The sequence below is a fragment of the Phalangium opilio genome, unplaced genomic scaffold, assembly GCF_054372755.1.
Source record: "Phalangium opilio isolate 3A_F unplaced genomic scaffold, DU_Popi_V2 ptg000209l_1, whole genome shotgun sequence".
NCBI lineage: Eukaryota > Metazoa > Arthropoda > Arachnida > Opiliones > Phalangiidae > Phalangium > Phalangium opilio.
Genome location: NW_028324217.1, coordinates 5,002,120 through 5,027,422, shown reverse-complemented (window position 1 = coordinate 5,027,422; position 25,303 = coordinate 5,002,120). Strand labels below are relative to the sequence as shown.

General features: G+C 35.9%; 2 protein-coding genes and 1 pseudogene across 3 annotated transcripts; 2 read left to right on the top strand and 1 right to left on the bottom strand.

Annotated features, from left to right (window-relative positions):
• The first annotated feature begins 1,600 nt into the window (after positions 1 to 1,600).
• Positions 1,601 to 6,479, top strand: LOC149618592 (putative glutamate receptor). The gene is made up of 7 exons (XM_089854507.1): positions 1,601 to 3,651; positions 3,758 to 3,846; positions 4,301 to 4,385; positions 4,505 to 4,666; positions 4,730 to 5,086; positions 5,440 to 5,720; positions 6,115 to 6,479. Exons 1-7 carry the CDS (start codon positions 3,625 to 3,627, stop codon positions 6,326 to 6,328), a joined length of 1,215 nt encoding a protein of 404 aa, XP_089710633.1. The 5' UTR covers positions 1,601 to 3,624; the 3' UTR covers positions 6,329 to 6,479.
• Positions 6,480 to 6,674: 195 nt separating this feature from the next.
• Positions 6,675 to 14,023, bottom strand: LOC149618591 (uncharacterized). The gene is made up of 5 exons (XM_089853870.1): positions 13,732 to 14,023; positions 9,580 to 9,692; positions 9,369 to 9,517; positions 8,650 to 9,033; positions 6,675 to 8,023 (listed from the first exon to the last, which is right to left on the bottom strand). Exons 1-5 carry the CDS (start codon positions 13,787 to 13,789, stop codon positions 6,796 to 6,798), a joined length of 1,932 nt encoding a protein of 643 aa, XP_089709996.1. The 5' UTR covers positions 13,790 to 14,023; the 3' UTR covers positions 6,675 to 6,795.
• A 5,094-nt stretch (positions 14,024 to 19,117) lies between these two features.
• On the top strand, positions 19,118 to 23,594 carry LOC149618590 (glucose dehydrogenase [FAD, quinone]-like; annotated as a pseudogene). The gene is made up of 10 exons (XR_016375157.1): positions 19,118 to 19,362; positions 20,230 to 20,435; positions 20,519 to 20,715; positions 20,785 to 20,916; positions 20,983 to 21,104; positions 21,215 to 21,382; positions 21,815 to 22,114; positions 22,760 to 22,934; positions 23,001 to 23,223; positions 23,293 to 23,594. The product of XR_016375157.1 is annotated as a glucose dehydrogenase [FAD, quinone]-like (transcript).
• The last annotated feature ends 1,709 nt before the right edge of the window (positions 23,595 to 25,303 follow it).

Genomic DNA, 25,303 nt, shown 5'->3' with positions numbered 1-25,303 from the left:
GTTGCTGGCGTATTGTTTAATCTGGGCACTTATTGCACACATCTTGAAGAAAAATTCCTTTCTAAAGGAATTTCCAAACTCCTTGTTTCTCTCAACCATTAGTCTTTTAAATCAACACCAACATTTCACTAGTCAACACCTTTTTGGGCGTATTTACGGAATCTCCTGGAGAATTGCTGCAATGTTGTTATCTCTGTCGTTCACTGGTGTATTGTTGGCTAAATTGGCTAAGAAAGACGATCCTCAACGTTACGAAACCGTATCTGACATCTTTTTGGAAAAAAATATGAAGCTGTATCTACTGGATGAAAGTCCACCTCATGATGACATGAAGGTACGTACGTCAACCCTATTTCTATCTATTGTCGTTGACGAAGCGATGTAAAACGAAACCAATTTAAATTAGAATATAATTAGCATTTGTACTTTATTCACTTGAACTTTATGATATCACAAACGTTTGATTTCTTATCAAGCAGTTAGATTTGAACCAACAAGATGGGACCGACCATTAGCACACTTTTGCGGTGCCCCAGCGGGTCTTTCAAATTTACAGTTACGGTACAACTATTTGGTAAAGCAATACAAAATTTCCAATAGAATGAATAACTCAGCAACATTTATCTTTATAACCACAGAGATCTTTCTTTAAAATAAAAACTATACAGTTCTGTTGTAAGAGATTCTTAATATTTAATTCATAGTACTCTTTGGATGCTCGAAAAAATGCTCTTTGGAAACGCGCCTCCAATGATGGTACGATAAAACTCTACGAAGATACTCCCATTTTGGATTATATGGATGAAGCGTACAACGGTCGGATGGTAATCACATCGTGGAAAACAACTTACCTAGCTACAGCTAAATACGTCTGCGGAACAATGCCTGATAGTTACAGTTCCAAGGAACCTTACATGACTTCAAACTACGCTCTCTTCATGAACAAAAATCTGGATTTGCAAACGAAAAAACTAATCTCTTTCCTGTGAGTTGTAAATATATTTTGCAAGTTTGAGGAATGTATCGGCAATTTGTACTTCACTTAAATCATAAGTTCATAAGATATGTTCCATAAGTTTGTCACTGGTTACTAGAGCTTGTCATGAAGTGACTTAGGTGAAACGTCATAGATTCTAGTAAAGCGGCGCCTGGTGAGGCGCTGTCAAAGACTTAGTACAGACTAAATAGGAAGATGGACTGTAAAACCGAGCTGTAGTCAATTCTCGCGTCGTTCTCGAACTAGCTCTCAGTTAATCTCTAGCATTACGAAGTAAAGCAAGTGCCATACTTATGGAAAATAAGTACTAAGCCTTTAACAGCCCCTCATCATTCGTCGCTTTACAAAATCTATGACGTTTCATCTACGTCACTTCATGACAAGCTCTCATCAGTAACCAGTGACAAACTTACGGAATATATCTTATGAACTTATGGTTCATCTAATTACCACATTTTGACACAATGTTCAAGAATCAAATGTTAGGGTAAAGTACCGCTACTTAAGTTAACGCAAAGTGTCCTCCCCCAATTAAAGATGATAACAAATCAATTCCTATGGGAAAATATTTGTTGAAATTTGACAACATGGATTTTTTTTTTCAACAGTGCTAAACAAGTTGATGAAACTCGACTAATTGAAGCTAGAAAAGACACTATGATGTCTTTGGGACAAATGTGTCTGTCATCCACAGATGCGGAGAAGAAGCTGGACGAGCCATTGACAGCGGACAAATTTTATTTTGTGGGATTATTGTACTCTATTTTGTTCAGTTTATCTGTAATCGCCATGTTCGTGGAAATCAACATGTATTTTAGTTAACTAACGCAAACAAGTTAAGACATATCCAATAACCTATACTCAAAATAAGAGACATTCTATTGCTTATCATCAACCAATCTACTCGTTTTTAAGCTAGAACAGCAAAACATATAAAAGCAAGTCTCGGTTGTGGTTTAGTTTAAACAAATGCCACTAGATGCTCCCATAATCGAGGGGTGGAGTTGACTGGCCTTCTAAGCTTAGTAAAGGCTAGTTTTGGCTCCGCCCTCAACGTTAACGAGTTCTGATTGGTTCCTGCGGCTTTGGCAAGGTAAACTTTGTGTGTAGAAGATCAACAAGAATGTTAGGGGTGGCACAGGAGCCGACAGTTGCCTTAACAGTGCGGAAACTCCTACATCGGCACGGTCGTCCATTATATGCTCAATGATCAGCTCGCCTATAGAACACCATTCGTTTTATTTCTGCTCACCCCTACAAATATAATATTTTTAAATGTTTCCTGTAACCGTAATAATATCATAACCTCCCCACTACTATGCAGACACTCTGGTAATTGACGTATTTACTTAATACGCAGAGCACGCATTAACCCTTAGGGCACCAAGCCAACGGTCATTGTCACAACATCGTGTAATTAAGTCTAGGGAGGAAAGTTGTTAAACGTGTCATTAAATACGGCCACACCCAACTTCATATTCCATAATTTGAATATTAAAAACAAAAACGTGATTTATTATTTAATTCCTAAATTTAGCATAATTAATAATATTTCATTTGCGTATATCAAAAAGGACTTGTTTGATAAACGTTTCTGTGGAAGCAGAAGAAGCAAGAAGCATTGAATTTAGTTAGCTTAAGGACCGTGCAGTGGCGCGTATAAGAAAATGTCTCTCCATAACTTGCCCTAGTGCAGTAAGGGGTGCTTGCAAAATCGATTTGGAATTTGTTTGTTTTCAGTCATTGAGAAAGCAAACTAAATGTCCGGTTTCTCGACTATATAAAGCAAACAAAAGGAGAAAACTTACCTTGAATTTATCAAGTTAGTGTCGAGAGGCTGATCACTCCGCGTAATAGATCCATCTGAAATGATTCCATAAATTGGCGTAACCTCAACGTAATCTTCAAAATCAAGACGTAATCTCAAAGTTATCTTCGAAATAATGGCGTAATATCAAGGTAATATTCGTAATCATAGTGCAATCTCAAGGTAATCATCAAAATCATGGCGTAACCTCAACGTAATATTCGAAATCATGACGTAATCTTCAAAATCATGGCGCAATCTCAACGTAATCTTGGCGAAATCTCAAATAAAACTTCGAAATCATGACCTAATCTCAACGTAATTTTCGAAATCTTGACGTAATCATGCTATGAATTGCTTAATCATTATGTTTCCTCCTTTTAACTGTGGTATATAATGTTGGTTAAACCGCCGCAACTGCGTAAGATTAGCGTAACCTCAGATTGCGTAAAAGATGTGCTGTCAAACTGAAAACCAACAGCCCTTCCAATAGCGGAAAGAGAATCACAGCTCACTGTTTAACCCCTTGAATAATAAAAAACATGAATAACTTGCAATGGATTTAAGAAAACTCAGGAACACAACGACACGTACCTCGAATACGATCCATAAAACACAGCTTTCCATGTTAAACAAACCCATTAAGGTTTGGTTTCGCGACACACAAATCCACTTAACATCGATATTTGCACTGCAATGCAGCTGATATTTTAGAGCATATTGACTGTTTTACTCCAACAAAAGAAACGATTTGAAAACGGTTCTTCCTCTTGGCATAGATCGAATACTGAAATTCATTCTTAAAAATATCGATACAGAAATGTCGTATAGAGTTGCTTTATCTCAGGTTTGTTTATTTCACTCGGCTTCATTTTATTTTTGAGTATATTAAACCTACCTTTCAACACGAACAAATAGCACTTAAATCACCAATAAACCATTTCATATTACAGGTATTATTTGTCTTAGAAAAAGAGACGAATGAAATGCATGGCCTATATTCTGTTTTATGGGAATATCTAGTCGCCCGTTTAAATATCAGGTAAGTAGGAGTGGGAATGAGCAGAAGTATAAAATGTTTTTCATCGAGATACGTGTACCACAAAGCGAAGTAATTGTAGCATGATTCTTCCCAACATCAGAATTAACATTTATTATAGAAAGGTAACTAAACCGGTTCACGTACGCGATAAATAGTTCTAACATCATTACTCTATTAGCATTTAACTATTAGCCATGGCTCATGCACTTGTCGATTTTTGTCCTTTGTGGGTTGATTGCTGAGGATTTAGTACCAAACAGTTATAGAATTCACTCTAGAGTCTAGCACGGTGCGATGTCCATCTGAAGTTTGGGGAACAGGAGAGCCTGGGAAGAATCATGTTACATAACTAAAGTATCATGAGGACACAGTGTCATACTTCTTATATTATCCTCTTCTGGTATGAGGTATTTCAAAAGTCAAGGCTAAAAATAATTTTGACCCCACTTTGCAGTTTGGTATCTGTCGACGATGCTTATTTAGGAAAAGTGTTTCCAAATGGAAGTGGCACCGGAGCAATTGGGACAGTTTTACGCAACGTTAGTCCAAAAATTATACCCAAAGCACAAGCCCCTACTCAGTGACTTCTTGCACAGGCGATGTGTTAAAGATTGTCGTATACCCCTTGCCGAGTACAATTATGTATTAAATATTTCAGGAGACAGATTTTTGTCTGAATCCACTTACACTAACCAAAGAAGCGATGGAATATCTGCATTACACAACGGCAGTTGCTAGCGAGGACTGGTCTTTCATTTCTGGTCCTCCGAGGAAATTTTCAAACGATCAGTTCTCAAGTTTAAAAACTTTCGAGGAAACTGTTAGAAATTTAGGAAAGTAAGTTAGTGGGAGTGTGCAATAAATAGTTGTTTCTTTGCCTTAGGTCTGGCTGGTATTGTTGGTCGTGTTGCTCGTGTACTGTTTAATCTGGGCACTTATCGCACACATCTTGAAGAAAAATTCCTTTCTAAAGGAATTTCCAAACTCCTTGTTTCTCTCAACCATTAGTCTTTTAAATCAACACCAACATTTCACTGGTCAACACCTTTCTGGGCGTATTTACGGAATCTCCTGGAGAATTGCTGCAATGTTGTTGTCACTGTCCTTCACTGGCGTTTTGCTAGCTAAATTGGCTAAGAAGGACAATCCTCTACGCTACGAAACAGTGTATGACATCTATTTGGAGAAAAATATTAAGCTGTTTCTACTGGCCGAAAGTTCACCTCATGATGACATGAAGGTACGTACGTCAACCCTTTTTTAATCTATTGTCATTGAGCAAGCGATGTAAATCAAAACCTATATAAATTAGAATATAATGAACATTTGCACAACGCTTTATTCACTCGAACTTTATGATATCAGAAACGTTTGATTACTTATCAAGCAGTTCCAGATCTGAACCAACAAGATGATACCGAACTTTCCGGTTCCCCAGTGGGTCTTACAATTTTTACCATTAGGGTGAAGCAAAACCTAAGGAATGACAAATATAACGAATAACTGAACAACATTCAACTTTATGACAACAGAATTTTTTCTTTAAAATAATAATTATACAGTTGCAAGAGATTTTTGATCTTTAATTCACAGTACTCTTTGGATGTTCGAAAAAACGCTGTTTGGAAAAGGGCCTTCAATGATGGTACGATAAAGTTTTACGAAGATACTCCCATTGTGGATTATTTGGAAGATGCGCACAATGGTCGGTTGGTAGTAACAATGTGGAAAACAACTTTCCTAGCTACAGCTCAATACGTCTGCGGAACAATGCCAGATTTATACTGTTCCAAGGAACCTTACATGGCATCAAACTACGCTCTCTTCATGAACAAAAATCTGGACTTGCCAACGAAAAAACTAATTTCTTTCCTGTGAGTTGTAAATATCATTAAGAAGGTATAAGATATGTTAAATAAGCATGACACTTCGTATACTGAGAGCTATGTCGAGAATGACGCGAGAATTGACTTCTTGCGGTTTTACAGTCCATCATTCTATTTAGTCTGTACTAAACCATTGACAGCGCCTCATCGGCCGTCGCTCACTAAAACCTACGACGTATCATCTACGTCACTTCATGACAAGCTCTCAGTAGCCAGTGACATTTTGACACCCTGTTCAAGAAACAGATGTGATGGCCAAGTGGCGCTATACTTAAGTTAACGCAAAGTGTCCTCCCCCAATTAAAGAAAGCATGAGTTAAAACAAATCGATCCCTATGGGAAACATTTGTTGAAATTCGACTATATGGATTTTTTTCAACAGTGCTGAACAAGTTGATGAAACTCGACTAATTCAAGCTAAAAAAGATACTTTGATGTCTTTGGGACAAATGTGTCTATCATCCACCGATGCGGAGAAGAAGCTGGACGAGCCATTGACAGCGGACCAGTTTTATTTTGTGGGATTATTGTACTCTGTTTTGTTCAGTTTATCCGTAATCGCCATGTGCGTGGAATTCTACATGTATTTTACTTAACTAACGTAAACAAGTTAAGGCATATCCAATCACTGTCCTTTAACGGTATCGGTTGCTCGAGAAACGATAAAAATATTTTACCTTAAGTGGATAAAGAGATGATTTTACCTTTCAACGATGATGCCTCTTTAAAATTGTTATATTTTCAAATCAGTGATGCACCTGTAACGTAAATTTTATAAATTGGCCTGTTACTGAGACTAACTAAAATATTGTCATTCAATCCTGATAATTTTAAACTTTCATTGTAAAAACTTAACAGCACAAAAAAACGAAGACTCTTGTTTCATGAATGTATATACATTAATTTCTTAAATCTTTCACTACGGCTTATGAAGCTAAGAAACCCATTGTTAATAGTTTTAACGTTAGAGAACAAATCTTACACAACCAATATGGCGTCTTTATAAAAAATAACAATTTTTTCACTCTAGCCTTTATTTGATGTTAAAATTACTCTCATTTTTTTACGAACAATATTTGAAAGCGTTCGAGAGTACTTGAGCTTGTGTCGCTGCAAAAGGAAACCCAATCTTAAGTAATGGACCTGAAAACAAGGTTTTTGATGGAATACTGAAGAAGGGTGTCCTCAGTAGGAAACTCTTGTAACGCTTCTTGCGAATACGTGGAACTGGTTCTGGTGAGAGTGGCTCACTTTGAGTATTTATTGTCTTTCTTGAAGGGGTAAAAGTTGGCGTAGCTGCGAAAAAACTAGGACACTGAATGGCAGCATTCACGTTCTTTAGAAAGGACAATTCTGGCACACTCTTGGTCAGTTTCACGTTATCATGAAGCTCAGGTGTAACTGATTCCTGAGTCTCAACTTGTATCTCTCGTTTGCATCCACACTTTGACTTTGATTTTATGGCTTGTTCTTGATTGCAACTAATCTTCAAACACTCCGTTTCCATTTGTATTGATGGCGCAACGACGTTCTGCTCAATGTCATTAACCAATTCGCATTTGCAATCCTTTGCATCTACGTTCGTTACTCGCACCTCATTTGGCCATGGTGTAACTTGCAGTGACAGACTTTCATTTGTTTCCGTAAATTCTGTTAAACCATATTTTATTTTTGGAGGACCACTGAAATTGTCGTTAGGTTGAACTCCTTCGCATAATAAGGTCTTGTTCCCTACTTCAACTAAATCCGTTTGTACGTATTGGTTTCTTGTCTGCCATTTTTTCTGTGAATTTGCGCGTGACGTAAGCTGAAGTAACGAAGCTTCAGTTTGTGTCCATCGCTCAAAGGTTTCAAATGACTCATTGGTAAACTCCAACTTTATGGAAATGTCATCATCGACTTCTAACAGTTCGTCGTATAACGATTTGGGTTTCAGTGATTGTGTTTCGAAGTCGAGACTGTTCAAACAAAATGACGCATTCGAAGTTAGGGACAAATCTTCGCAGCCTGAGTCATAATAATCTTCTGATTTCATTTGCCCCTTACAATTACCGTTCATAGATTTTAATGATTCAGTGTTTGGCGTATTAATTGTACTATAAGGATTAAGAGATGCGCATTTAAAAGACGTATTAGATGACGATCTGCGCAGTGATTTGTTGTTGTTCAACAGCCGAATTGACTCTACTTCGGCATCAAGTGAAATACCCTGTTCCGAGTAAGAAATTGAAAATCTCCTTGAATCACTTAGTGTGTCTTGGGATCTGGTGTTACGACAGACTAGACATATCCTGAAAACAATAAATAAAAATAATGAGATAACTGTTACACTACGTATGACCTTTGGCTAGAAGAATGTGTCATATTCTAGCGTATATGCGAAAACATAAACCTATAAATCTCATCTGTGATAAGGGCTATAGTATTGCCACCGGTAGAGGCTGCTTCTCCATTTTAGTTCAAACTTCAAACGGGATCAGAAAAACGAAATACATGGCCTATTGTGATTTCCCTTCCTTTGTACAGTAGGGTTTGGGGAAAAGGTCAAGATCACAATAGACAATCATTTCTGGCAAATTTGCAGCCTGGAGAGACCCATCACCCTTTTAATTTTGGCTCATGTGGGGCCAATAACATGCTGGCTATCCTTCAGCACAAAAATTTTACTTCTCCAAAGCAGGACCCAAACAGAATTCTTCACGAGGACGGACTCACGGAGCAAAAACTAGCCTGTGCCAAGCTTAGCGGGCCAGTTAACTTCACCCCTCGACTATGGGAGCATCTAGTGGCATTTGTTTAAACTAAACCATAGCCGAGACATGCTTTAATAAAATACACGATCGCGTAGCAATATCATTTCGACCCAGACTTATGGAGAGTACTATAAGGTTATGACACAACATTTGCGTTCAGTTACCTCTGATTTTCTTGAAAGAAATCACTCTTTTCTTTCTGTGCTTGTAGGGTTTGCACTTGTTCTTTCAGGGATAAGCTTTCTTCCAACACCAGAACCGTTTGAGCTTCAAGTGCGTCGAATCTTCTTTGTTCTCTGCACAACTGGCTAGACAACTTAGCAATTTTGCCCTTTAGTTTTGTTAATTCCATTGATTCAGAGCTATAACAAGCAGGAGGTGGTCCTTCAATAATACGGTTGATTTGGCCGGCGGATTCCGCTTTTAAGAACGTATTAACGGTTTTAGAGATTTCTTTTTTGATCCTAGTTTCCATTTCTTTCTGAAGATGGATAACCCTTTGAAGTTCTTCGCATTTGAGCTCCAAGGAACATATGAGTTCTTGCAAACTGAAACGTTAAGAAATGGTTAAAAAAAATAATATTTTTACCCATTCATTAAAGGGACACTATAGACTGCTAAATGTCAGGCTAAGTTAAACCAGATGGGCACATTCCCTCACTAGCCTACCCCTCTGTAAAGTTCGCCGCCATTTTGACGGAAAGAGGGGGGAACTTTGTGATTGGCCTAGAGTAGGTTCCCTTAGAGCGATTCCACAGAAAGCATTGGACGATGAGTAAAAATTATTTGAAATACGACACAGTCACCACGTGTCACATGGTTTGATGTTATTCTGAATTACACCACTTAATATAATGTCCCATTAAATAAATTCAATAAACACCTTTTAATTCGTATTTTGTCCGCGTGAGATTCATTTAGCAGTTTCTGATTTGTCTTTTCAAGCTCTAGAACGGTGACTTCGAGTTGCTCATATATCAAAAGTCTCGATTCACTGACATCTTTTAACGACTTTGATTGTTGGGATAGGAACTGCGTGAATGAAAAAATCGAATTTAATCAAACTGATTTGAAATTAAACTTGAGTTTCTTACCTTAATTTCATTATAATAATCATCTATTATTTCTTCCTGTTGATTTAACGTTTCTTCCAAATCTCTATTTCTTTCAAGTAATTTCTTGCCCAGTTTCGCAGCTAATTGCAAATCTGAAATATTTAATGAACATTAAATTTATGTCCACTTGACCAAAATATAAAAGTCCAATAGGCCTATCATTTAATAATAGACCATTTCGATGTAAATACGAGAGAATAACAAGGGGGTAAAACTTTGCCTTCCATCTCGCTTTGTGGCGCCTGCGCTGTAGTCGTTTTGTATCATGAGAGTGCGCAGTGAAGGCAATGTACAACCCCCCTTGTATGTCCTAATACTGAGGGTTGCCAACCAACGTTTTACCATCGTAAAGGTCTATTTCCTGTGTCACGTTTACAATTTCCTGACTGTAGCAACAACATGCTGTCGTTTGAATTGCGTGACTCACAGGGAAAGTGACGTACGTTAGTCGTAAAATTGTTATGGATATTGGCATAATATTCGAAAAGAAAAGTTTACTTTCTGTTGTAATAAAAAAATCTTAATGATCTTGTCTTGTTATAAAAAGACGTCAGCAAACACGACGTTCTACGTCTTTTATAACGCCTGATTTTCCTGGTGCGTTTATGTTATACGCGATAGATATAAAGAACTATCATTACCCGTAAATGACCATGAAAATTCTATAAACTCATACTCTTTTTGCCTTCAGGGTAAAAAATAAATAACTTATAATAACTTCAATCTTGAATTTATTCATTAATATGAATAACTATCTCCAGGAATATATTTATATATTAATCTTTAAAAAAGCCCTGCCATTGACAGAGCTAAAGTGCAGCTTAGGCATTTCGGGCTAAAGGGACTTTGAGTGTGGTTAGTCCCTTGACAGGAATGTCCATATACCTCATGTTTCGACTTACCCAGCGTGGGAAATAAAGCAATGGCACAGGGCAGATGCCCAGTTTAAAAATTGCCAGGTACAGTTTAAAAATTAAATTGGAGGGAGGTCAGTGGTCCACGGGACCACTAAGAAAATTCAAGGGTGACCAGAGTAATAACATTAACTCAAATATTTTAAATATCCACTTTTTTAGTTTAGCAGACGACTTGCCCTGGTCATTGACTGGTCATGGACCAGTTAAAAAAAACCTCCTTATTTCCCACCCTGGTCTTAAGCTGACGATACTTTTGAAAATGGTGTATAGACCATTTCGGAAAACACATACAGAGAAACCATTGGTCGCCATTGGGGTATTCAGTTCTCCCTATTGCCAAGAGGCCCGAGTTCACTACACGCTATTTGGGAGGCTAGCCAACTCACACTGCCTCTAGCGGTGCTTCTTGGAGAGAGGGAAAAGACCCCAATGGCGGCCTCGCCACTGTGTGTTTGTTTCTCTGTATGTAATTTCCGAAATTGTCCATTCCGAGCTAAAAAAATCAGCAACTGTATATTTTACCTCAACTAATGCACTTCTGTTAATTACAAAACGAAATATAATAATTCGAATATTGAATAACCCGTTTAATTGCGACGTAATGAGGTCGAGAAGGAAATTCCTAAGCTGTATTTAAAATAATCTAATCAAATATCATTTATATTTCCCTATAGTTTATTTTTAAATAGGTAAATTAATATTAACTTCGAGATGAGAAAACGCGGGTTTCAAGTTCTAGTTTGACTTCAATCTTTTAACCGTATCTGGTTTTTGTTAAATTCCTGTTAGGGTAGACACTCACTCCACAGGTTTATATAAAATAATTTTAGTTTGCCTATGGCCCCTGCCTAAAAATACTTTTCATGCCATCAAAGTTCGTTTCACCCTCGTGTTTCAACTTCTCCAAGTGTAGAACTGGAGACTCAGGTGGTGAAACATAAAAGACCCCAACAAACAGTCTTTTATGTTCTGGTATGGGGAGGTTCTGTTAACCCTAACAGTCCCTTAGCGCAGCTGAGTGCTTCGAAGTGGTTCTGTTATGTCAATTTGGGGAGGTACTACCGTGTCAAATCGAACAAAAGACACTCTATTTGTATGAAAGAAGTTTTTCCTTAGAAATGGGTAGAGTCGACCTGCCTGCACCTGTATGCACTTGATGGGGTTGTCATTTGTCAGAATGGGACTGCATTTATTTAGTTTGTAACGCCGTTTAGATATTAGAGAGTTTAAGCTACTCTAAACTCTATAAAGAAATTTCCTCCCTCGTTTCTTAACTTTCAGGGTTGCCAGAAATTTGTTATTAGAGCTTCTACTGCAGGTTTGTAACTGAATTATAACTACTAAATCGACACAGAATACTACAAGCTGTTCAGTCTGTTAGAGATAGATATTGAGTTGCACTCAGAAATGAATGGCTAGCAACACTTATCTGTACACTATATATATAATAGTATGACGCTCGTAAATTACAAATCAAATATATTTCAACCAAACAATTTGTTATTAATCAAAAAGTTCTTAGAGAAGTGGCCCTTGGTGAAACATACCTAATACGTATAAACACCTTAGAGTAACATGGGCCCGGAAAACTGCAGGCCATTTCATTTATAATACACAAACAAATCTTTATCATAACGGCCAAACATGGGAAATCCACTACACATTGTTATTGTGGAAATATCAATAGTTCAAAGAACATATGCGTTATCTGTTTCTACTTTGTTTTTCATAAGGGGCTATTCACTACCACATATTACAATATAATCGGTAACTCTTATACATAATGTTTATGAAGTGAATAGGCCCTTGATTGTATTGTTTCTCGTCTTACTTATATATCTTATCTCTTGAATTCAAAACTGAATACTTTCTAAACACAGAAAAACTTTTCTTTATCAAATGATGTTTTCAATAGGAACCTTGTGCTCAAAACGCTTGAATGATTTTTAATTAATTTACATGTAACAAAAGTATGACCCCGACGAGACTCGAAACGAAAATTATAAAACGTGTGATGTTCTAAACATTTTTCACACTCAAGAGTAAAAAGATAAGGTAAAATTATCGAGTTGTATTTCAAAATATTATCTCAACTAACATTGACTGTTGAAACTTTAATCACTAAAACGGGTCATAATTAAATATAGTACCATAGTTTAGATTGAAGTAAGATTAATTTTTTTTATTGCGATTAACGCTCTGAGTCTCTGACAGTGTGAATTCGGTGTATATGCCTTTATTCCGTGGGTTAGTTCACAAACTACAATAATTTATGAATTTTTCCATGTATTTAAGAATATTCCAATGTATTTACGAATATTCCAATGTATTTACGAATATTCCAATGTATTTACGAATATTAAAATGAATTCAAGAATATTACCATGAATTGAAGGATATTACCATGAATTCAAGAATTTTACCATGAATTCAGAAATTTTACCATGAATTCAGGAATATTATCATGAATTCAAAAATACAACCATGAATTGAATAAATAGCACGAATTTGAAAATATTACCATGAATTCATGCATTTTACCATGAATATATAAAATACCATGAATCCAAGAATACTACCATGAATATATAAAATACCATGAATCCAAGAATACTACCATGAATATATAAAATACCATGAATCCAAGAATACTACAATGAATATATAAAATACCATGAATCCAAGAATACTACCATGAATCCAAGAATACTACCATGAATCCAAGAATACTACCATGAATCCAAGAATACTACCATGAATTCAAGAATACTACCATGAATATATTAAATACCATGAATCCAAGAATACTGCCATGAATATATAAAATTCCAAGAATTCAAGAATACTACCATGAATATATAAAATACCATGAAATCAAGAATACTACCATGAATTCAAGAATATTACCATGAATTCAAGAATACTACCATGAATATATAAAATACCATGAATTCAAGAATATTTCCATATATTCTCGACTATAATAATCCTATATATTATTTTCCTTAATTTCCATGGATTCCTTAAAATCTTATGCAAAAAACCCAAATGCATTTCACGAATTCCAAGAAACCTTATAAATCAAGTCGATTCCCAATAAAATGCACGATATCCTAAAGATTCGCAACCTCCCTAAAATCTTAGTCCAATTAAGTGCTATAAAACTTGGAACCAAAGATAAATCTCGTAAAAGCAATGAAAGTAATCAACTTACCATCAATATAAGACTCTTCGGCCTTATCTTGCAATTCTTTATCTTCCATAAATTCCATTTTTAAAAAGTTAATTTGGCACAAACATTTTCAATTAAACTGAAACATTAAGAATTGCTCGACTTTCGAGATATTTTTGCAAAAACATTGCTTTTAAGATAAAAGTAGCGGAAACACTTCACGAGCATGAAGACCCAAAGAGTTTCGGGACAACACTGAACTGAAGAGTGAAGAATAGAATAGATTGAAGATATCACGCGCCTGAGCCGGGTATTTGAATTTAACACAATCTACTGAAACACAAAATCTTATCAAGAGAGTTTCTCTAAGCCGGGTAAGGCCTCCCTTATCGTCAATCCGAGTTTGCGTTAAGTATTTACCTTACCATGAAAATTTCCCTCATTTTACGTCACGAGCTCCTAGAGATAATGAAGCATTCTTCGGTTGACACGCTTATCAAAAGGGATAAGATTTAAGGGTAGATTTTTCAATACATGTAGCGACATCTATGGCAGATAGGAAAATCTTATTTTGAAGTTTTATTTAATTTTTTCTGTGTGGAATGAAATACCTTTTAAATTTGTGAGGTTGAAATTAAGATTAAAGATTAAATATTTGTGTTTCTTTGGTCCTTCTACGATAAAACTTATAGATGGCAGCACAAATTTTATGAAAAATATGAGGCATTTTTAAACATTTTATAGACTTTTATGGTTAGGTGCTGCCGCGTAGCGTCAATTAAAAATAGAAGATGAATTTGCTTCTTTTCAAGGCACAGGGGGCATCGTTGAAGTTTAGGCAAGGTTTAAGCAAAGAGAAGGGAAATAGGGAGAGATAATCGCATAGGCAGCCGTGATCCATCTAGAGGGGAAAATTTGTGATACGCGGCGGCTCTTAACGCGCACCTTATTCGCGCACAGTTGACGTTATTGGTTCTCCTCTTTCTGGCTACTACGCCACCAAAATTGCTCGGAAAGGTTTAAACGTTAAACGTACGCTTTAAAAATAAAAAGCCGAGGCTTAAGTGAAATGATCAGCCAAGTGGGCTTTTTTAAGCAGAGTTATTTATTTATCAGAGGTAATTTAAAATGGTTTACCACAAAAAATGCTGCTACTTGAATTGTAGTAGCAATACGCGGTATTCAAGTAATCCAAAAATGAACGGTATAACTTTTAAACCATTTCGAAAACCTATAACCAAACATCAACAATGTGTAATTAAAAAACATCATTTCGTGGGTTCGTGTGCTCAAGTCATTTTTCTAATGGTGATAGTGATCCATTAGCAGGATTTGGTGTTATATGTTTACAAGTAAGATATTTTGAATATTTTCCTGAAACATTACACGGCTCTAATCTTATACTATCTATCTAAATTACCTATGATAAATAAATAACTCTTTGCTTAAAAAAGCCCACTTGGCTGAACATTTCACTTAAGCCTCGGCTTTTTATTTTTAAAGCGTACGTTTTAACAACGTTTAAACCTTTCCGAGCAATTTTGGTGACGTAGTAGTAGCCCGAAAGAGGAGAACCAATAACGTCAACTGTGCGCGAATAAGTTGCGCGTTAAGAGCCGCCGCGTATCACACATTTTCCTCTCTTCTCAATACGGATGGATCACGGCTGCCTATGCGATTATCTCTCCCTATTTCCCTCCTCTTTGGTTTAAGTAACGTAGGATGCAGGCCTACTAGATGGGGGTACAGAGGCTACGTTATAGGTATGGAGACAACTAGGTCTACTCCATCTCACCTCTTTCCTCCAAGGTTAAGGTGCCACTGCCACACTAGCCGACATTTTTTTTGGGGCCAATTATTTATGTAGAGATGGCCGATACCAGGCTTAACCCGATACCGATCGATACCGGTACAAACATGAACCGATACCGATCGATACCGATATTTACTCACTATGATCCAAAACCCGATACTTCAACCGATACCGATATGGTATCGGTTCATCCCTAGAGTAATAGGCGCGTACTAAGAAAAATTTTCGATTATTAGTTGTTAGATAAACTGAATTCTGGTACTTTTTATATAAATGAGAACTCGTCACGATTGAAATTCATAGAAATGAGATATTATCACCATCATCACGTTACTAAAAGACCTTTAAATGTCATGTAGCGCATTATAACGCATTTTAAACGAGTATCGGTTTAGTATCGGTATCGAACCAACCGATCCGATACTATCGGGAAACCCCGAATATCGGTGCCGATACCGATATGGTATCGGTACCGGTTCATCCCTAGATTTATGTTAGGAAATTAAGCTTTTAATAGCGACATCTAGTGTACTTCTCACGCTGACTGATTTCAAAGTGATAAATGCAAATAGATTCAGCAAGTGCCAATGTGCCAGTTATAATTGCTGAAAAACCAGGAGATATCATGAAAAATTAAGAACAAGGAAGTTAATTTGCATTTCGTCATCTTAGTTGTAACTTGTTATGTATATTTTGTAATTAGTATATATTTTTAAAATTGAAATAAAAACTTTCACTATGAATATTCAGTATGAAAAATGGGGGTTTTCTAGATGATATTCTAAATTTTTGACAAGTTGTTTCGGGCTGCAGCAAGACTACAACGATATGAAAAATACGTTTTCCCCAAAGTTGATGGATGTCACCTTGAATGTCTGCAAAAGTAGATAGGATTCTAGCTCAGTGCGTGTTGTCAAAGGGATAAAAGACAGATCACCGTTTCAAGCAAAAATTAATTTATTTTCGTTGGAAGAATAATTATTTTTTCCCGTTTCAAAGGGTCTTAAGTTTCTGTCAAATCTTTGCAAAATAAAACGAAAATAAAGTTGTTGTTTTTTTCTGTGAAATTCTGTTAAACATGCCATGATATTTTAAAATATTTGGTCATTTGTTTTTCCAGTGAAAATTCTGGTAAACAGATAAGGATTTTCTAGAAAATTGGTGAAAGTTCGACGTTTAACCTTTGGTCACATCTCAATTATAATATTGGGGACTGGAAATTCTAAACACATCAGATTATGCAACTACAAGAAAACTACCAACCAATATGAAATTCCCTCAGTTCTATGACAATTTTAAAAGTCCCTGATTTTCAAATGTTATTCAGGTGAGACAGAACAATACGACACCAGTGATTCTACACGTGTGAAGACATTTTTCATTTGCATAAAATGAAATATATTGAAATGTCATATGGAAAACTAAGACAGATGGTTTCGAGATGTCACACAGACCTTCATTTCAGATTGTGAATTGCAGATAGCAATATTATATTAAAATTCGGTTAACGTAGGGTGTAGCCAACTCTTTTCACGCGTTGGTAGAAAAATACGTTACAAGTTTGAGACACAGTACACATTCTACGGTTATATACAGGTGAGGTGAAGCGCTAAGCAGTGGAAATACATTTAAATAGTCAGGTAAAGACAATAACATAGTTAAAAATATTTGTCAAATAAAAACTTCAAATTTTGATAAAAGCTTTTCAAAAGTCTATTAGTAACACATCCTTTCGGTTAATCAGATCGTTTTAAAAATTTACGCTAAAGATAATCTTATACCTATTAAAACATGGACATGGGAAAAAATTAAGGCGTTTTAGTGACACTTTAAAAACCACGACAATACCGATTTTAATCAGTATAATTAAAGTATATTTTAAATTTAATGAATACTTAAAATTTGGAGATAAGGGCCTTAAAAACATTGGCACCCTTAACAATGAAATTGGCGCACATATGTAGAGAAGACATATCAGAGTGCTCTTCTTGTTTAGACAATTCCAATACCCTCGAAAAGTGGACATTTTGAACAATACCTTTAAATAACGATATTACCTTGGTACGAATAAAATATACTTCTATCTCATGTGCTGTTACACTTTGAACTACTTTTACATTACCAGCTTAGGCAAATTTCTACCTTTAAATGTACACTTCTGATACATAAAGGATCATTAACGTTCTAAGATTGGATGCTATTGAAATTGTCTAAACAAGATGAACACTCTGATATGCCTCTCTCCACAGTGTGCCAATTTCCTTGTTCTAGGGGCCAATGCTTTTAGGGCCCGTATTTCATAAACTAAATGTTTTAGACCCCATGTTCTTTGACACTTTTCACTCTGTCTGGCCCAAAGAACACTCCCTTTGATTCATGAAAGACTTATCAGAAAAACATTGGCACAGATAATAATTTATGCAATTTGAGTTAATATAGTTTTTGCCAATTTAAGTATAAACCCAAGTAGTCACAATTCTGTCATGACTGAGATTGTCAAGTAAAAATTATGACGTTTGTTTAAATTGAAAAACGCAATAGAATAGTAGAGAAGACGTGTGGGGTTCTAAGGCGTTACAGATAGTGGTTTCTCCAGTGGAGTAGCGATGCGTAAGCAGCAATTATAAATGATGCTCTAGATAGAAGTTGAGGTAGAACTTTCGCGGCTTAAATTTTAGTAAAGCCTAATTCAGTTGAAGCCAGAAACTCGACCTATCAGGTAATGTTTAGTTAGAGATACTTCAGTTTCAGATATTATAAATTTTAGTTTAAATCAAATCGGAATAAAGTGATACTAGTTTGGTTAATATCTTGACTGTAGGTACAGATGTTACAACATATATTTTAAAATAATAGTAACTATATGCATAAAATTAAATTATAATAATAGAAAGGTACTTTAATTTTACGAAATATGAATTCTAGAAAATGATTGAGATTAAGCCAATGCTTTATAAATTTGGTTAATAACTTGGCTGAAGGCCCAGATATTAGAAAATCTTTTAAGTATTTAGTTATAAAACCAAAAAATACAAGCTTCAAATATAAATATTAAAATTTATAATTTAAATTATTAATTTAAACATTACTTTGCCAGTACTTAACGTTGGTTCTAATCACATTATTTTAAAGATAATCAGTTTAATTATCTCAGCCTGTGTCGATATGTAAATTTTATTATAAGCCATGATATTAAATCTAATTATTTACTATTGAAAATTTAGCCTAATTATTTTAAAAATAGTATATTTTAATTGGGTTTATTTCCAAAATTCAAGGGAAAATGTTAAAAACGATTTGCTTAATTTAACTTTGGGAAGCAGTATATGAATATCGAATGTTAAAAGGCCCAGTTACAATGAAACCGAGCTGATTTTTGAGCAATGTTTGATTGGTTCTAGCTAACTGAAAGTCGTACGAGTTCCAGCTAACTGAAGAAAGTGCAATATTGATTATCTTCAGATAAACATCAAAGAGTCTCTTCATCGGTTTCCTTAAAATTTTTGCATACTTCTGAGGGAGTCCTCCATTATCTTCATTTCGCTGGAACTGTATTGCACGACATTCAAAAGGTTAGGTTTAGCAGGACCTATAAAAACGGGATCGCCTGGCCCAATTTGTTACTCTCCATGGCAAGCTTTCTGTTCGCTAAAACTCTTTTCGTTTGCCTTTAATATTCATAGATTAACTTAATTTTACTTATTTATTTAGGATAATTAAGATATCCTTACGCAAAGGTTAATATTTTCGAAATTGGGATCGTAAGAGAGTTGGAAAAATGCGACTAAAACTATTAGTTTTGGCGTTTTTATCCATTGGACTAAATGTGAAAGGTCAAGATGTCTACGACTTCATCGTAGGTACGGTATAAAATTTATTTATTTATTTATACTGATTAGAAAAATACGTAAATGAAATAAAACTATATAATAAATTATGAGGGCGAGCTAATTAACAGTAATATAATAAAAGCAAATATATTTACATATCTGCTTTCAAAGATAGTGCTTTATTACCGTTATAAACCTATAATTCAAGGTCCTCATAAATTAGAAATTTAGGACCACATGCAAGGCAATGAACTTGAAAAAGATTTTTATTTGCCACTCTGAGTTAAAGGGCAACTTAATATCGTACATAGTTAGTTCACTAGATGGCGCGCTAATAATATAAATTAATAGGCTATAGAGTGGTACTGAGAATGGATGAGCTACGGGGACATGACGTCATGTTGTATGGCCTGAGCTGACGACTTCCAATATGGTCGCCAAAACCACGGTAAGAGATAGGAGGATGTGACGTCAGACAAAGTTCGTAGCAGCAGACTATACCGGTAGATGCTACCATAGTCGAGTGGTGGGGTTAACTGGTTTAGATAAGCTTAGCAAGGATTAGTTTTAGCTCCGCCCTCGTGGACGAGTTCTGATTGGTTCCAAGGTAAAATCGTTGTGTAGAAGATTTGCCATCATGTTAGGACTGCCAAAGGCGCCAATATTTCTTTTAAGGAAAGCATAAGTTTATCGAAGAAGATATGATGAAATAAGTGTTCTTAGAATCTACGGGTTATTAGGTAACATTGTGAAACGAGGATGACGTGGGGGTATAAAATGGTAACTCCGCTAGATGTCGTAAGTGTTTTTTTAGGCATGACGTAATCACACAGCTGGTTAAAACATTAATTTTTAGTTTTGAATGGGATTTAAATTGTTGAACTTAATCTATTTCAGTTGGTGCTGGGTCTGCTGGTGCTACCCTAGCTAGTAGATTAAGTGAAGAACCATCTTTCAAAGTTCTTCTTCTGGAAGCGGGTGAAAAACCACCGAAAAATTCAGAGATTCCACTTCTACTCGGCAATTTCTTCGATGGCACCGCAATTAATTGGAACTATACGTCAGAACCCGAAGAGGGAAGTTGCACGGGTAAAGTTGATAACGTATGTATGAAGACATCTAAGGCAGCCCCACACTTAAGCAAATTCTTATAAGGTTATGATAAGATGATAACTTTGCAAAACAGAGATGCGAGTATTCTATTGGACGAACTTTGGGAGGATCCAGTCAAATTAACAATATGTTGTACGTACGTGGAAGCGCCGCCGATTATAATATTTGGGAAAAAATTGATGGTGCTGAAGGATGGGCTTATAAAGACGTCTTACCTTATTTCAAAAAAATCTGAAAATCTGACTGCAACAGATGGAGTTATTGATGAATGTAAATGAGCTTTTGTAAACCATGTATTAATATTTGAAATAATGAACGCTGATTTTTAAATTTAAATAGCCACTCATGGTAGAAAAGGTCCACTGACTGTCTCCAACCCAAGTTACACAAATGTAGTGTTAAACAAATACATAAGCGCCAGTATGGAAATTGGAATTCCTCATAATGACTACAATGGAAGGACTCAACGGGGTAAAATTAATAATAAACGAACATTATCAATAGATAGATTCTACTAACGTTTAATTATACTCAAAGGGTTTGCCGCGACACAGGCCACAATGCGAAACGGTTATCGATGCAGCACCGAAATGGCTTATTTGCAACCAGCCTACAAACGAAAAAATCTTAAAGTTATAACTGGCGCCTATGTCACCAAAGTAAGTCTTTTGGAAACTGTTACAGAAATTATGGGGGATGTTCTTTGGGCGATTTCGAGTAGAAAATGTTACATGAATTTTTATTATCTAATATATTTGACTATTATTAGGTTGATATTCAAAACAAAAACGCAGTGGGAGTGTTTTACATCAAAGGAAACAAAACGATTCGAGTCGCAGCGAGAAAAGAAGTCATTTTAAGCGGCGGTACCATAAAGACACCGCAAATCCTCATGTTATCCGGAATTGGTCCGAAACAACATTTGAAGGATATTGGTGTAATATTTTAATTTAACCAATATTCACAAGAGCAAAAAATAGAAGAGTGTATAATACTTCTGCCTCCTCATGCTGCTCTTCGTTTGAGGGGTTAGATTTCAACCGCTCTAGCGTCACGACACCGCCCTTCCAGAATAGCCTACTCACCGCTTTTAGAGACAGAAAAAATAGTTCCCCCCAAGCGGACTACGGGCTTAGAGACGGTTCCCTCTCCAAGAATCCCTTGAGCAGCGCTACTTTCCAAAAACAAAAAATCTAACCTCTAGCTTTCTGATTGGCTACCTAAATTTTTAGGAGTGTAGAAAACAGGATGACCCTCAAACGAGGTAGAAAGCGGGCCTAAAGTTAAATTTTGACTGAAGTTTTAAACTCTCCTCTATTTTCTCTTGATATTAATTGTAATCAAGATTAAAATATGTGCATTTATATAGATTAAACTAGTGGCTGATTTGCCAGGTGTTGGCCAAAATCTACAGGACCACGTGTCAACCACTGGTGTTGTATTCTCAATAGAGGGCAAAGGTGTACCGACGTTTAACGAAATACTTAACGCTAGTTCAAAAGACAAATACGAATTCCCGGAAGTTTTAACTGGTATCCTATCATCACCTGGTTTCGTGGAAGCTATAGGTTCTACCAAATCACCATACGAAACAATTAAAGGCGACTACAACGATGTTCAATTTTTTATCTTGACCAATATTTTTTTCCATGAATCTTATAAACCCAAGGTAAGCCATAGAAGCGCATGCAACTTCGATAGACCTTTTCGACGTAAAAAAGGGGGTACAAAAATACTACAGCGCAGGCCTCAAAAAGTGAGATGGAAGGCAAAGGTTTACCCCCGTGTGTTTCAATCTTAGTTACATCGAAATTATCTATAAACCCTTTTCAAATTATCGTCTGCTTTATGAAGGCTTAAAACGCAACATCCGGTAGTATGTGGACGCAAAGACGTTAGAAAGAGCTTTAATGTTACCCGTCCACCAAATTCCTTTTATTTCAAGCCATATCTGATGTCTTTGGATGTTCCTTCTTAAAATTGTAAAGAAAGCATCGGCGGTTGTGGGTAAAAATTATTTGAAATACGTCACAGGCACCACGTGACGTCAAGATATAAAGACTCCACAAAGAGTGGGACCGTACACCTAGTCCTCGTTTTTCGTGGGATTTTGACGGAAATTCCCAGAATTTGTAGTTTTCGAACTAAGCTTCTTTGAACCACCACGCCTTTTGTCAGTCACGTGGTGCCTATGAAGTATTTCAAATAATTTTTACCCACGCCCCGATACCAGCTTTACTGACCCTATAAGAAAAAATGGAGGTCAAACACCAGATGATCGAAAATAATATTTACTAACAATTACTGATTGCAGGTTAAGAACTACTTCAAAAAATATTTCGATACCAAAGTTCTCGTGATAATTCCGACAGTTTTACATCCAAAATCAAAAGGAAACGTGAAATTGAGATCCAAAATTCCAACTGACCCTCCATTAATTAGAATGAAATATCTAACAGATCCCCATGACCTTAACGTCATGGCCTATGGTAAGAGCCATAAATACTTTGTTATGATGGGCAGTTGTTCTAAATCGAAAGACGAATATATTGCAGCTATTGAAACAGCCAACAAAACTGTATTAAACACAAAGGCCTTCAAAAGTCTAAAACCAAAACTAATAGGACCTATTCCTGGCTGTGAACAATTTGAACTCGCATCAGCTAAATACTTCGAGTGCGTTACCAGACTTCTAACTGTATCGCTTTACCACGCTACTTCTACTTGTAAAATGGGTAGAGTTAACGACAGAATGACGGTTGTGGATCCACGTCTAAAGTAAGTATTTACATCTTGTTCTCTTTCCCAATTAATTATTTTAAATTAATTACAACTACAATTAAATAGAGTAAAAGGAATATCGTCACTGAGGGTTGTGGATGCTTCGATTATGCCTCGAGTAGTGTCGGGAAATACTAATGCACCAACTATTATGATCGCTGAAAAAGCGGCTGATCTGATCAAGCAAGATTATGCACCGCAACAGAGTTCATTCTCTACTAGTACGTCTACAACCTAATGAGATCTCATTCACACGTCTGCAAATTATTGAATATATTAATGATAAAATATCTAAATTAAATTAATGGATTTAAAACCAGGCATGATTGTAATATTAATTAAGTCAAAAATAAAATTAATAAAACCGACGTATTAGTTTGACCAAAGAGGGTACAAAAGAGGGAGTAGGAGGCTTAAGTAGAGTGTTCTCCCTTTGAAAGTTTCATCTAAGCTTAGGGTATGAGTGCATCTTTCTCTACCCTCTTATTGGTTGAAAAACAGCGAACCGGATAATAGGAAGAAAAGTTAACTCCACCCCTCGACTATGGGAGCATATAGTGGCATTTGTTTAAACTAAACCACATCTGATTCAGGTTTTAAATATACATGACAAAGTGACGTCATACAATCAAGGACTGAGAAGTATTAGGAAACATTTCTCATTGAAAGAGTAAAAACAAAAACTTCCCGTAAACAATTTGTGAGGGGTAATCGTCCAATTTCATATGTTAAGCACCAGAAATTTAAATATAAACGTTATGAAAGTTAATATTAAAATGGGGAGTAGCTTAGAATAATTTAGCTACATTATAAATTCGAAAAAGCTATAGGCACGGGCTAAAGTTGATAGATGAAAACAAAAAGTGTATTTCATTCACAATTCTGTTCCCAGCCCTTGGCTGTAAAATGAGAAGCAGACGACTCTCTTCTCAATTCAACCAATAAAAGATGAGCTTCATTTTATCAAGGTTAAGGTTTATAGAAAACAGTACTCTATGGTGGCGATCCAAACGTTTATTCTTGGTACTATAGAGCTATCATATGCAGAAGGGGGTTGGCACTATCTGAGAGGTAAAGGGGGTATTTCTCATATTACACAACGCGAGAAAGCTTCAATGAAGTACACTTTTTGTTTGTATCGATAAACTTTCGCTGCAGGGAAAAGATTTATTTAATTAAATTTTCCATATACTCAAATAGAAAGAAAACTTAAAAAATTCAACACATAGAAGTAGATTGTGTCAAAGTGTCAGGAGTACATTTGTTAGAGAATATGACCTCAAAAGTCTCTTGCGAAACGAGTGTTCAGTAAATGATAAGGATTTTATTAAAAAGAAGTTAAAGTAAAACTCGAATGGCAGGATTACGTGGCTTCAAGGCATATCTACGCAGATTGTAAGTTCAGTTCTGACTAATGAAACCAAAAGCAGATGAAAATAAAGGAAAGTGAGCTAAGCAATGAGAAAGTTAAGTCTCGGCTGTGGTTTAGTTTAAACAAATGCCACTAGATGCTCCCACAGTCGAGGTGTAGAATTGACTAGCCCGCTATGCTTAGCAAAGTCTAGATTTAGCTCCGCCCTCGACGTTAACGAGTTCTGATTGGTTCCTGGCTTTGACAAAGTAATAGTGATGGGTAGAAGATTAACCAGAATGTTAGGGGCGCCATCCCTACATCCCCAGACTATGGGGGCGTCTGGTGGCATGTGTTCAAACTAAATCACAGCCGATATTTGAGCACTTTAAGTTCACTTTCTCTATGGTAGCTTCTTTGTTCGACCAATCAGAGCTCTACTTTAACATTAAATTATATTTTATCATTAATCAATGACGAAAATAGTCAATTCGACTTCTGAGGCAATCCATTATTTGGTCCTTGGAAATTATCACATTTTGTAGTTCAAATGTAAATCTTTTTTCTCGAGTACTAGCGCAAGTTTCTTCACTATCATTGTTACTACCTCAATTTTTATTGTTTCTATTTGCCAATGATAAAATTTAATTAAACTGTCTCGCAATATGGATCGGTATTAAAAAAAAAGATTCAAGAACAGCGTCAAAATTCAGATTTCGTAATAAC